Raw genomic sequence first — 12,834 nt, 5'->3', positions numbered from 1 at the left:
CAACAAATAACGCTGAGCACCACAAAACTTTGTAGCACACACTGCTGCTGAGAAACAGCTAGAAATGCCACTGTACGACATAATGAACCCCTCCTGTCCCAAGGACAAGATAAAGGTACTTTTCACAGTATCAGATCTACTACTACTCCTCCTCCTCCATAGGGAGCTTGGGAATATTCTTTGAATAAGTCAAAGTCTTATTTGAAGCATAATAGTCCTCATTATTTGGCAAGTTCTAAGTTGCTAGAATATTTTATCATTTAAATGATTAAGAAGGACAGACATCATGGTTCTTGTGTTTCCTGGGAAAAGGCGTACCTGTGGAACATTATTGTCAGTGGCCTGGGAGCCACCAGGGCTGCATAGTGGCTGGGTGGCTGCTGCTCTGCTGCTCATCTTCGGTGCTCCTCACTGTCAGCTGGACTCGTTCTCTGATGCCAGGCCCAACCTCTCCAACCATCTGCACTGGGTAGAGGCTAGCATACGCTTGAATGGTCTTCTGGAGCAAGCCAGCTCATTCTTTCTGGGAGAGAATCTGGGTACAGGGTGTTCGCTCCAAAGGGACATACAGAACATGCCAGCTTTGACTCCCTCAGAGCAACCCTCCAAAACTACCCTGCTAAACCTATGCTCCTCAACACTCCTGTACACCCATGCACCATTCCAGACACACCACATACTCCTTGTGCTATGCTATAAAATAATTTTTTTTCTCAATTTGTAAAAATTTTCACAACTCATCACGCGCTTTCTGCCCATTTTTTTGTGGAGAAAGCTTTTCAAAAGGGTTCAGTGTCTGCTCCTGTGACAGTCAACAATAAAGCTCCCATTAGCTTTAATTGGACTAAAGCTAAATAAATGCTGAGATCTGGCCATTAGTAAAGTTTACTAGAGAGAAAACTGTTTTCCTCAAAGAAAACATATATTTGCAATTTAATGTCAGCACTGCACATTACACCAATTACTGAACCGTTTGCTTAAATGAAAACAGCCAAGCTGATTTCCGGTTGTTTACACTGATCTGTTTGCCTTGGTTACAAAGCAAGTTGATGACTTTTAATTATGTTTATGTAGTTTATGTACAGCTCAAAATTGCTGTATGTACATCTCAAAATTGCTGTTCATTTTGCCTGGGAGCTTTGGGGTAAATTACATGGGTTTTTTTATGAATGTAATGAATGAGCCTTTTGTTGCTTCCATAATCTAAATAGGTAAATTCAGAGGAAGAAACAGACTGAGAAAACTACCAAAGCAACTTATAAAACAGAATGTGCAAACCACGTAATGCTCTGAAAGCTTTCTTGTTACAGTTTAAAAGACATTTTAGAAAATGAACTTCTCCTATCCTTTTCCTGACGGTTCTAACTGTCTTAGACATGTAATGTGATGTTTGCTCTGGCAGCCCAAGTACCACTGTATCTGTGATGCTGGCTGGATGTCCCCTCCTGGCAGACCTGACTGCAGTGCTGATATAGATGAATGCAGCCTCCCTAATCATCCGTGTTCACAGAATCCACCTGTGCAGTGCTACAACACACCAGGTTCCTACTCATGTGGTCCCTGCCCCACAGGTATCACGTCCTTCCATGCTCTCAGGTGGGAGCGGGTAGCAGTTGGTAGTACTGGCCGTATGTCATAAGCAGAGACACAGGATCCAGATGTGAGTAACTCCGTGAAATGTTATGGTCTATGTTCTAGAGAATAAACACCTGCAGGTTATGTCTTATCTAGGTAACGCAGGCAGTGGAGGCTAACACATGATTTATCCCACCCTGAACTGAGCATCTAAATAGGTCTGATGTACCCTCATGTCCGTAGGTACCTTCATGTCCATCATGTCCTATTACATTCATGTAATAGGTCCGAGGTACTTTAATATGCTTATGCTCACTGCTCGAAGGTGATTTAAAAATCTGATTGTCCCCTCAAGCCATATGACCTATGATTCCTCCTCCTGAGCTGGGTAGCCAATGTGTATACGAGGAGTATTTGAAGTATTTAACCAGACTTACGATAAAGCCTTGCTGCAAGTTGTACAAGTGTGCACTAGACCAGAACAGCCTCTTCTTTAGGTTAAAGAGTGTTTGATTCTGGAATATCTAGAATACAGATAAAATAAAATGTTCCAGCACACACATCTCCACCCTGTTGTGTTTGTAACCTGTTTTGCAGACTAGTATTAATTTTCGTCAGTTATGAGAGGGGCAGGTCTTCTCTTGTGTTAATGAAGTGAAATTCAAGAGTCATGTTCTTCTGCTCTATGAAAAGATCTGGTCAAAAAAGAAAATGAAAAGGCCAGGCATTTTCCATTTTAATATCTTTCTTGTGCTTCTTTTTAGGCTGGCAAGGAAATGGCTACTTTTGCCAAGACATTGATGAATGTGAAAGTAATAATGGAGGCTGCTCAACAGTGCCGATGGTTCAATGTATCAACACAATGGGATCCTTCTACTGTGGGTTCTGTCCACCGGGTAAAATGGATTTTTTTTTCTGATGAAGCTATGGAAAAGCTTGAAAGATGAAGATTCAACACATTTAAGCCTGTTTTATGGTAGACTTAAGAAGCTGAAAATTGGTTTTATATAAAGAAGTATCACATGCGTAAAGCAATAATGTAATATAGAATGCAAAGTCCAAATATATTCAAACTGCTTCAGCTATTAATGAACATTTTGTAGAGTATGTCTCTAATGATGATCCTCTGAAATGTGTTTCTCTTGTATTAGGTAGCCCTTTTCAGTGTTAGAGTCTTGATTTGACTAAGTACTTCCTTTATAAGATCATTAATGGGACACAAGGATTGCATAATTATGATAGTAATCTCATTGTCTGTATTAATTGGAAGAGTATGCTGCGAGCCATAAATCAGCTGTATTGTCTGTTTTAAAAAAAAAAGCCTTGATAACTGTCATGCTTTGAATGTTGTCTAAGAAGGCAGTGTGTCCATTGGAGTACCCGTCAAGCAGTGGAAGTCATGACTTACATCTTTATAATTTGTGGTTTATGATTTAAAATGCTTTATGAAATGCATGCTGTCAATACTAGAAACACTAGCAGAAAAACGTGTTTCTAATTGACCTTTCTACTGCTATTTAAATGACAACAGACTGCAAGTTGTGAAGGCTCTCAGTTACTGAGCGCTGAAGGGCTATCGCCATGCTGGAAACGTGGCCTCAGACAAGTTTTGATGTGGTGCAGTGGACCTCAGCTCTGGCAGTGCAGAGTCACGCTGCAGTGCTTTAGTCCTGCTGAGCCTCCTGAGAGGAGCTGGATGTTGCATTTGAGACCCAAGGGCAGCTCTGGCGTGCAGCTGGAAGCCCAGAGGTAGTTGGGGCTGGCTGGGTGCAGGCGCATAGGGAGGGCAGCGCATGGTTGAGGGAGCTGAACTTCTATGGCCTCACTGACCTCACCTATATTTGGCTAGCACTAATATACCTTTTTTCTAAAATCATGGGAGGATTTAATTACAATCAGAATCCATCCCTGCAATGTAGGAACCACAATAAATATGCCAGGTTTGACTTCAGAGTCTATCTCAACATTTTATTTTTAACTGCAGAAGACTATGATTTTACACCATAAATTAGACTTTTTCTCACCAGATGGTTGTTTTTCTGTAGATTCTCAGAGAACGTAGTTTGTTACAGACTAACTCAGATTTACCTCTGAACAGGTTATGAGGGAGATGGACAAACATGTACCCAGGTTGATATCTGCTCAATAAATAACGGAGGGTGTCATCCTTTGGCTACTTGTACCTCAGCTCCAGGTACGATGCTCTCTTAAGGACTGTAAGTTATACCAGTGTGAATCTCAAGGAGGGTTTGGCTAGGCTGAATCCACTTTGTAGCAACATATTTAGATTGCAGCCCCTGCTTCAGAGTCAGTTTTGCCCCACTTAAAGGAATTTACAGGCAGGTTAGCTAAAGCCAGCAGACCTTTCCACACTGTCAGAAATAGATATAGGCTCCACCAAAGAGCAGATTTAATCACAAAAATGTGAAGATCCTCACCATTTATCTTTAATGTGGTTTTCCAATTTCAGCTGCTTTTACAATTCTTTTCCTTTCCATAAATACTCTTTGACTACTCCCACCACCTCCCATGAAGGTGACCTTGGACTCTCAGGTACCTATATCAAAGCAACACTAGGGATCTTTCCATGGTCAAACTGGACACTGACCAGGGAAGGTATCAAAAGACCAAATAAGTTAGGATTATATAAAGGCTGTGCTTCAAAATGTCAAGGACTTTTGCTGTCATTGGTATTGTCATTGTAACAAGGACTGAATTACTTTCTGTATCTTGTCTCATCTCCCAAGGGCCAATGCCATTTTGCTCCTGCACATCTGGGTACACTGGAAGTGGATATGGACCAAACGGGTGCTCTCCTCTCAGTGATATCTGTCAGCTGCAAAACCCTTGTGCAAATGGGCAGTGCTTGGTAAGAGCTGGGTTCCTTGCAGTTAGTGGCAATGTAATGTAGTTATAACCAGTAAGAATGGGGAGACTGGTGAGAATGAAAGCAGAGTGCAGGCAATACTAAAGGTGATGAGGCAATGTCAGCAAGGAGTGGGAGATCAGTGGATATAGCTGGGGAAAACAAAGTGAATTTTGGGGCACACCAGCTGTTTCTTTGGGTTTGAAGTAGAGGCAGCAATCTTGGCACTAATAACCTGAGAGTTTGTAGCTGGTACCCCAGGCTAGTGATGGGATGCTGGTGGAGGAGAACTGATGAATGGCTGTCATGGGACAGGGAAGTAATTTACCACCTTGGATCATGGAGGAATTACACATGATAACAAAACCAGTACCTCTGCTGACCTTCAGACTGTTAATAATCAGTACAGTTAGTTATGTGTTCCTAGGCTGATCTTGTAAGAGCCCCCCTGGAGTCTCAGGCTGTTCATATGGATAGAGAAAGGGTGATTCGTGGGAATGGTTGTGCTCCTGCTGGTAGCCATGTTTTGGACCTTTACTGACTGGTAGTGTGAATTCACACGCATGCACAGTGACCATTTAATTTGTCCACATGGACCTTGTGAAGGCCTTTTGGCTTCCTCAGTGAGGTGTGCTACGCTCAGGAAAGACCATGCTGCCTACCTGGGGATTTTGATAATACTGTTCTGGAGGATATTTTTGATTATGATTTTGGAAAAATGTTCATGAATAGTAAATTTGTTGTTCCGGTAGAGTCTGATCCCATTTGTCCACATTAGTCAATGGATATGCTCCTTTTAATGATGCTGGGAGGTAGGGGGGAAATGGGACATACAATATAGACTTGGCAGTGTTATGTTGACAGCTGGATTCAATGATCTTAAGGGTCTTTTCCAACCTAAATGTTTCTATGATTTTATGATATGTTAACTTTCCCTTTTCCCATTTTCTGTGTGAAAGGAGGTGATTCCCTCACCTCTACTCCACCCCTTACCAGCATTCCTTACTCTCTCTTCTGAAGGTACCTATAGTCTTTTCACTTAGATATTTAATGGGCCTTTTGTGCCCAGATCTAATCTACTTTTTCTGACTATTTAGAAACTATTTATTTTAGTCACACTATTAAAAGATATGATGTCTGTCCCTAAATATAACCTAATATAAAACCATAGGCAATCATGGCTACAAACTACTACATAAAGATAATAATACAGTCAGATACTTCTGTAATGGGACTACAGAAGCATCTAATAAAATAGAGGAACAGCAGAGCTATACCTGGCCAGCATAATGACAGATGAAATGAAATGTTAATTAAATATCAGGCAATGCAGATCAGAAAACACATTTTCACCTTCTAAAGCAGCATTCGGAGCCCTAATTACACATCAAAGTCCTCTCCCATCATTCTGAAAATCTCTGTTCGGGACACAGAAGATGTGAACAGAGATTGCAAAAGGAAATAAAGAATATAGCACATTGATTGTATGTTATCAAGGATGGGATTGTTAGCATGCAACTTGGACTACCATGTTCCACTTTACCTCTAAAAATCGTGTCTATAAAACAAGAAACATAAGGAAAGAGGACATACAAAACTAAACCAGTTAGAGATATGGAAAGACTTGATTATAAGGAGAAGCAGTAAAGGTTGAGACAAAAGAAATGGAAAGGAGACATACAGAATAAAGAATAATGCAAAGAAGGCAGTGAAATTGTTCCCATTTACATCCCTCAGGGTGAAAATGAGAGTTAACGGCCCACACAACTGCGGTGCAGACTTCCCAGAGAACAGGCTTGAGAGAAATTATTTATAAACCACTGATATCTTGACTTGCTATTTATAAGGTTTAGATAATATGATTGACTTACTTATTTCTAGGGTGATAATTTCAAAGCCAAGCAAACAGTTTTCTGAATGGCAAAATGAATACAGGTTTTGACTTTTTAGAAAGTAATTTGAAAGAGCTCTGCAAAGAAATAACATAATAGAAAAAGCAAAGAGAGAGATAATCTAGGCTTTATGTTTATTTTGGTATTCACCAGTGACCATCCAGGCCATTAAATTCCAAAGATTTTATTTCTTTGCTCTGATATCTCCACATAAAGTAAGTGTAAATATCAGTCTTTTTGCTGACTACATTGATTCTTTTAGGTGATCCACGCTCATTAAGTTTATTGCATTCACTTATACCTGCAGGCAATGACCTCTGGATATTTCTGCCTGTGTAATGCGGGCTGGGCAGGCCCTAACTGTACAGAGAACATTGACGAATGCATTAGCAACCCATGCCAGAATGGGGGGACCTGCACCGATGGAGTCAATAGCTACTCCTGTGAGTGCACCAGTGCCTGGACAGGACCACAGTGCCAGACTGCCCAGCAAGGTATGGCCAGAACAACTTTCCCATGAGAAATGGGCCACCAGGCTTCAGCGAGTAGATGTTTGGTGTATATGATTAATATGTGAATAAGAACTAAGTAACGGTGGAAAAAATTGGCTGCCTTCTTGGTGGATTACAGGTCCCAGTCCAAAGTCCCTTGAAGTCAGTGTGATCCATGAGTTTTATTTATAGCTGCTTTGTGTAGAAGTAGGAGCGTGACACTGAAACTGATCTGCAGGTCCACTGGCCTTGACTAGATACCAGGCATCCTAAAATCAGATCTCTGTTCCTGAGAAAGTGGTCTGCTAAAGCTGGTTGGGAAAGAGGATCCGATATAAGGAGAGCAGATTTACAAGAGAATATACTAATGTTTCTCTTCTGCGCATACTCTCTCATTTGTTGCGAAGTTGAGAGGTCCTGATATTTTTAGTCAAGAAAAAAAGGCAGAAAAAGGTTTTAAACAGAAATTTAACAAAAGAAATGTTATCCATGAAAATGGGGAACTCTGAGTTTTATAGAGTGGCTGCAAGGTCTTGCCTTAATGTTTCTTCTTAATATAACATTTTCTGTTTGTTTGGGATTTTTTTGCCATTAGTTTTAATTGAACAAGGTCAGGATAGCATTCCGGTGAGCATCCCTGTGGCAACCATCTGCCATATGGCTCATATTTATTGTGGATTGCTGTGAAGAAAGCAGATTATCTTTTCACAGAATACAGAATGTAAAACTTTCACTGAGCCCCTGTGAAATCTGCTCTATTTTAGAGCTACTTCAGACTCTTCCCTATTTTACTTAAATATTTAACCAGTAATGTTTTATTATTAAGCACATATGAAAAAAAAATAATTTTAACCATTCATAATAAAAGGGATAGAAAAACAGATTTTGTCTAGTGAGAAATTATATAATGTATCACCTTTTGGTTTAGTTCCTAATCAAAGGAAAAATAATACATTTTATGATATGATAATTCTGAATCTGGTTGAGAAATGGTGAGATGTTTTAGATGGACACTTAAAACAAAATTATATTTTTTTACCACCCCTTGAAACAAAATACTTCAGTTTGCTGAGAGCTGAATATTTCTTTAGCATCAGTTCAATGCTAAACTACACCCACTTGTTGTACACTGTAACTATATGTGCATTGTTTACTTCCTGGACATATTTTTCTGTAGCTGTTTGGGATTCCCAGGTCACAGCTCCCATTCACTGAATGGCTCAGTGAGAGAAGAGACCACAGTATATCATGAGAGGTATTATCAGGGCCAGAAATCTGACCAAAAAGAATAAATGGGACAATAAAACATTTGAAGGATAACGTCTATGATGCACCACAATTTTATATCATTTTAACTTCAAAATGTTATTTCATTGTAGGTGAAAAATTTAAAGATTCTATCTGGAGGTAGCCTTCTCAAAGCAAACTAGTTTATGGACATTTTCCTGAGACAGAATTAACATCTTTTGGCAGTATCAACGTATTCCAGCTGAAAATCTTTGTTCTTTTTCCAGGAGCTACTTTTTCTCAGAGTAATTTTCCTGGGGGTTTTTTGTGATGTTATTCCACTTAAGACAAAATCCTGAAGAGTCTTTTATAGAACTATCTTTCATGTTTGTTTTAAATGCTTAGGAAGCCAAAACTATGCAAGCAAGTTAGGTTTTTCTTATAAGTCTGTATAGTGATAGCACAAATTAACCTGTTTAATTTTCTATCTCTTTCTGCAGTTTGTGGAGGATATCTCTCAGGCTCCAGGGGGACTTTCAGTTACCCTAACAACCCAAACAGCCAGTGGTCCAACAGTGGGGTCAGCTGCGCCTGGGTCATTCAAACTAATCCCAACAAGGTAAAACAGATTTCAGGTTAAAGAAACCCACACTCTGCAGGACCCCTCAGCTCATCACAGCAAATGTGATCACCTTCATGCCACATATTCCAATATTGTGATCCAATCCCCTCAGAATAAGTAGTTTTTCAAAAAGAATAAGTATCAGAACTTTACAAACCTTCAGGCTCCCTAGACTAAGAACTTGCCTAGGTTATATTTTCAAGGCTTTTCCTGTGCAGCTGAGGGTTAGAATTTATTCACCTACCACCAGCTAGAGAAGGTGCCTGGCTTTACCTTGCTTTAGGATGTGATCTGTGAATAGCCGCATGAGAAAAGCTCTGCTCTGATGGGCTCCACAGTTGGTTTGTGAGCTAATTGACCCCAGAACATTTTCATGTTTCTGATTCCTGAGTGCCAGAAATGTTGAATGCTGAATTCATACTGTCAATGGCTTTGTGTAATGACAGAATTTTAATTTTATAAGGATCAATTTTTAAATGTTACACTCAAATGTATATTCTGATTCTGACCTGCAAATAACAATTCCACCTGTGTTACAAATAACAACTACAAAATATGTTTGGCGGTCGGTCACGAGCGGGGTTCCCCAGGGCTCGCTGTTGTGGCCAGTCTTGTTTAATATCTTTGCCTACAATCTGGACAAGGGGATCTAGTGCACCCTCAGTAAGTTTTCAGATGACACCAAGTTGGGTGGGAGTTTAGGATCTGCTCGAGGGTAGGAAGGCTCTGCAGAGGGATCTGGACAGGCTGGATGGATGGGCCAATTGTATGAGGTTTAACAAGGCCAAGTGCCGGGTCGTGCACTTGGGTCACAACACCACCATACAACGCTACAGGCTTGGGGAGGTGTGGCTGGGAAGTTGCCCAGTGGAGAAGGACCTGGGGGTGTTGTTCAATGTCTGGCTGAACATGAGCCAGCAGTGTGCCCAGATGGCCAAGGCAGCCAACAGCATCCTGGCTTGTATCAGGAATAGTGTGACCAGCAGGAGTAGGGAAGTGATCGTGCCCCTGTACTCAGCATGTACTGGTGAGGCCACACCTCGAACACTGTGTTCAGTTTTGGGCCCCTCACTACAAGGAGGACATTGAGTTGCTGGAGCGTGTCCAGAGAAGGGCAAAGAAAGCTGGTGAAGGGTTGGAGAACAAGTCTTCTGAGGAGCGGCTGATGGAACTGGTGTTGTTTAGCCCGGGGAAGAGGAGGCTGAGGGGAGACCTCATTGCTTTCTAAAACTACCTAAAAGGAGGTTGTAGTAGTGAGGTGGGTGTTGGTTATTTCTCCCAGGTCACTAGTGATAGGACGAGAGGAAATGGCCTCAAGCTGCATCAGAGGAGGTTTAGATTGGATATTAGGAAAAATGTCTTTACTGAAAGAGTGGTCAGGCATTGGCACAGGCTGCCCAGAGAGGTGGTGGAGTCCCCATTCCTGGAGGTATTTAAAGGATGTGTAGACATGGCACTTCAGGGCATGGTTTAGGAGACATGGTAGTGTTGGACTGATGGTTGGACTTGATGGTCTTAGAAGTGTTTTCTGACATTAATGATTCTATGACTCTATGTGATTCTATGTTACTCCACACCTTAGCATGAGAGTTCTTACTTAGGATCTAAATATTTGATCTATTTTTGACATTTCATGGAGTGAATTAAGTAGTTTTATAAACCAGCAGTTCCTAGTGGTTTATACAGCATTACGTATAAGTATGTGACATATCCTTAGCTTTAAGCCTGAGAGCCACTACTGTCTTCAGCAGAGCTGTATTAAAGCACATCAGTGAGGAATCTGAACATATATATAAAGCTGTGTATATCACTAAGTATCTAGAGTGGGCTTATGAGACACTGTTTTTATATATGCAAAAAAAGATAATATCTTTCTTTTAACTCCCATGACAATACTTTCAGCCATAGCAAGGATGAGAAATGTGAATTATCTGAGGAGAAAACTGCTAGCGGATACCTGGAATCAAGTATTTTATGCTGTATTTCAAAATTTTCACATAGCTTGAAATATATATATGTATATATTTCACATATATAACAGACACAAGCAAAGGGTCTCAATTATTAGTTTATAAAAACAGTGCTCTTTCCAGACAACTTCTCTGTCCAAATTCTTTCCTATCTTCCCTCTTTCCTTTTGACCCCTAAGATTCTGTAATATCTTCTTCTGTCCTGGAACTTTTCAGGAAATGGCATAATGGCTCCAAAGCTTTTAGGTTCTCACAGTTGCATGAACACATGTCTGGTCTATACAGAGTTACTGCATAAACAATGTTTCAGCAGATGGAAAAAAGAGATTTCTTGTTTTGTTCCTCCTTGTTAGATTCTGCATATTATTTTCCCGTTCTTCCAACTGGGAGCAAGTAATGAGTGTAACTCTGACTTCCTTCAAATCCATGATGGGCCTTCAGCGTCAATGCACATGCTGGGAAAATACTGTGGCTCCTCACCTCCTGCAGAGCTTTTCAGTTCCCACAACTCCCTGTATTTTTGGTTCTACTCAGACCACACCATTACATCTGAAGGTTTTACTGTTCGGTGGGAATCTCAGGATCCTGGTAAGTTCGATGAAATGTCAAGTAATTTAGCATCTTCATGGCTTTGGAACAAAATGAATGACTTATTTCCTTTGATTAGGAAACATTAGGAGCAGTAGGACAGTAAGTGAGGCTGAAATGTATACATACGTGTCACTTTAAAATACTTAAACTCCAACTCTGGGCCTCTGCATCAATAACTTTCTACTGTTTTTTAAGGCTGTTTCATACCTCCTGTGAGAAATCCCCCAAAGAGCATGTGTTCCTGGAGATGCCGTTCTTCTGATTACTTCTCTATTCTCACAGAAATATCTAGTACTTTGAGCAAGCAAGATAACAATTTTTGCCTCTGACAATTTACAAGAGGCTAAAAAGTTTGAACCACACTTTCCAAACATGATAGATTATTGGGAGTTTGATTTTAAATTATCTGTGAGCTTTTTGGTATGATTTGCCGTACACATCTGCCTGAGTTCTTGGTAACGTCACTTGCGTAATTCTTCCAGGAGGCCTCCATTTCTAGAGATAAACCCCAAATCATCTTGTGCAACATTGAGCTCACTCCAATGTTCTTGTGTATTGTCTGGAAATAAAATTGTGTATTGGTTTGCATCTTGAAAGAACCATAGAGTAAAAAAGTATAGAAATTTGCGGGGGGGGGGGGGGGAAGGGGAGGAATGGTTTCTTTGTTTCCAGAAATATTTACTGAAATGCTTTTGATGTGATTTGGGGTCTTTTTTTGCTTTCTATTTACATTATTAGATAGATATTTGCTAATTGACAAATGCAGATACTGAAAAGTGAAAACAGATCTTTTGGCGGCAGGGAGGAATCCAAACCAAAAAAAGCAGAGAGAGAGAGGCATAGATGTGACTAAACTAGCTATTCCTTAGGTATAACATACATGTTACCCCTACCATTCCCAACTGTTATACTGAGAGGAATGGGTTTTTTTATTACAGGTATGTAAAACAGCCTTCCCTGTAATTAACATTTTTTAAAAGTGAAAACAGTCTTGTGCTAGGATAAAACATGGAGGCTATTTAGAAAGCACAGAAATTCTGATTAATTTTGTAAATCCAATACAAAACACAGTGTTTTTGATCATTGTCCTAAAGTTATTTCCATCATAACTGGGAAAGAATCTTTCTTTTACTGTGTAATCAGGAAATATTTGGAGTTCTGCTTTTATAATTGAGTTGCAGAATTAATTGTAAGATTTAAAAGAAGAAGTAACTTGTTGGTTTGGCTTGATCTTTGTTTTGAATTTATTCTGGATCCCAAAGCCATACCTAGTTTTGACACTACAGGAAAATTCACCTTCTGACCTGACATGTGGTGTTGAAGACTGTGTTCTTCCATATTTCTTTTCTGTTAGAATGTGGTGGTGAGCTGACGGGTACTTACGGCTCGATAAGCTCTCCAGGATACCCTGGTAACTATCCTGTAAACAGAGACTGTTTCTGGACCATCTCAACCAGTCCTGGCCTCCTCATCACATTTGCTTTTGGCACATTAAACCTAGAACACCATGAGAACTGCAGTTACGACCATTTAGAGGTAAAGTGTAAATGTGGATTATGACAGCATTTTATGGCTATGTTATTGCAAAACAAGATATTTC

General features: G+C 40.2%; 1 protein-coding gene across 1 annotated transcript in view; it reads left to right on the top strand.

Moving 5' to 3' along the window:
- CUBN (cubilin) overlaps positions 1-12,834 on the top strand; it is a 156,260-nt gene that overhangs the window by 7,811 nt on the left and 135,615 nt on the right. The window contains exons 8-15 of the mRNA XM_064444709.1: positions 1,403-1,571; positions 2,340-2,471; positions 3,674-3,769; positions 4,323-4,444; positions 6,641-6,827; positions 8,552-8,670; positions 10,997-11,231; positions 12,589-12,770. Of these exons, the coding sequence (XP_064300779.1) occupies positions 1,403-1,571; positions 2,340-2,471; positions 3,674-3,769; positions 4,323-4,444; positions 6,641-6,827; positions 8,552-8,670; positions 10,997-11,231; positions 12,589-12,770 (1,242 nt within the window). The remainder of the gene's footprint in view (positions 1-1,402; positions 1,572-2,339; positions 2,472-3,673; positions 3,770-4,322; positions 4,445-6,640; positions 6,828-8,551; positions 8,671-10,996; positions 11,232-12,588; positions 12,771-12,834) is intronic.

This window comes from Phalacrocorax carbo, chromosome 2, assembly GCF_963921805.1.
Source record: "Phalacrocorax carbo chromosome 2, bPhaCar2.1, whole genome shotgun sequence".
NCBI lineage: Eukaryota > Metazoa > Chordata > Aves > Suliformes > Phalacrocoracidae > Phalacrocorax > Phalacrocorax carbo.
The sequence above is the reverse complement of the archived record's forward strand: the minus strand, read 5'-3'. Positions and strand labels throughout refer to the sequence as shown.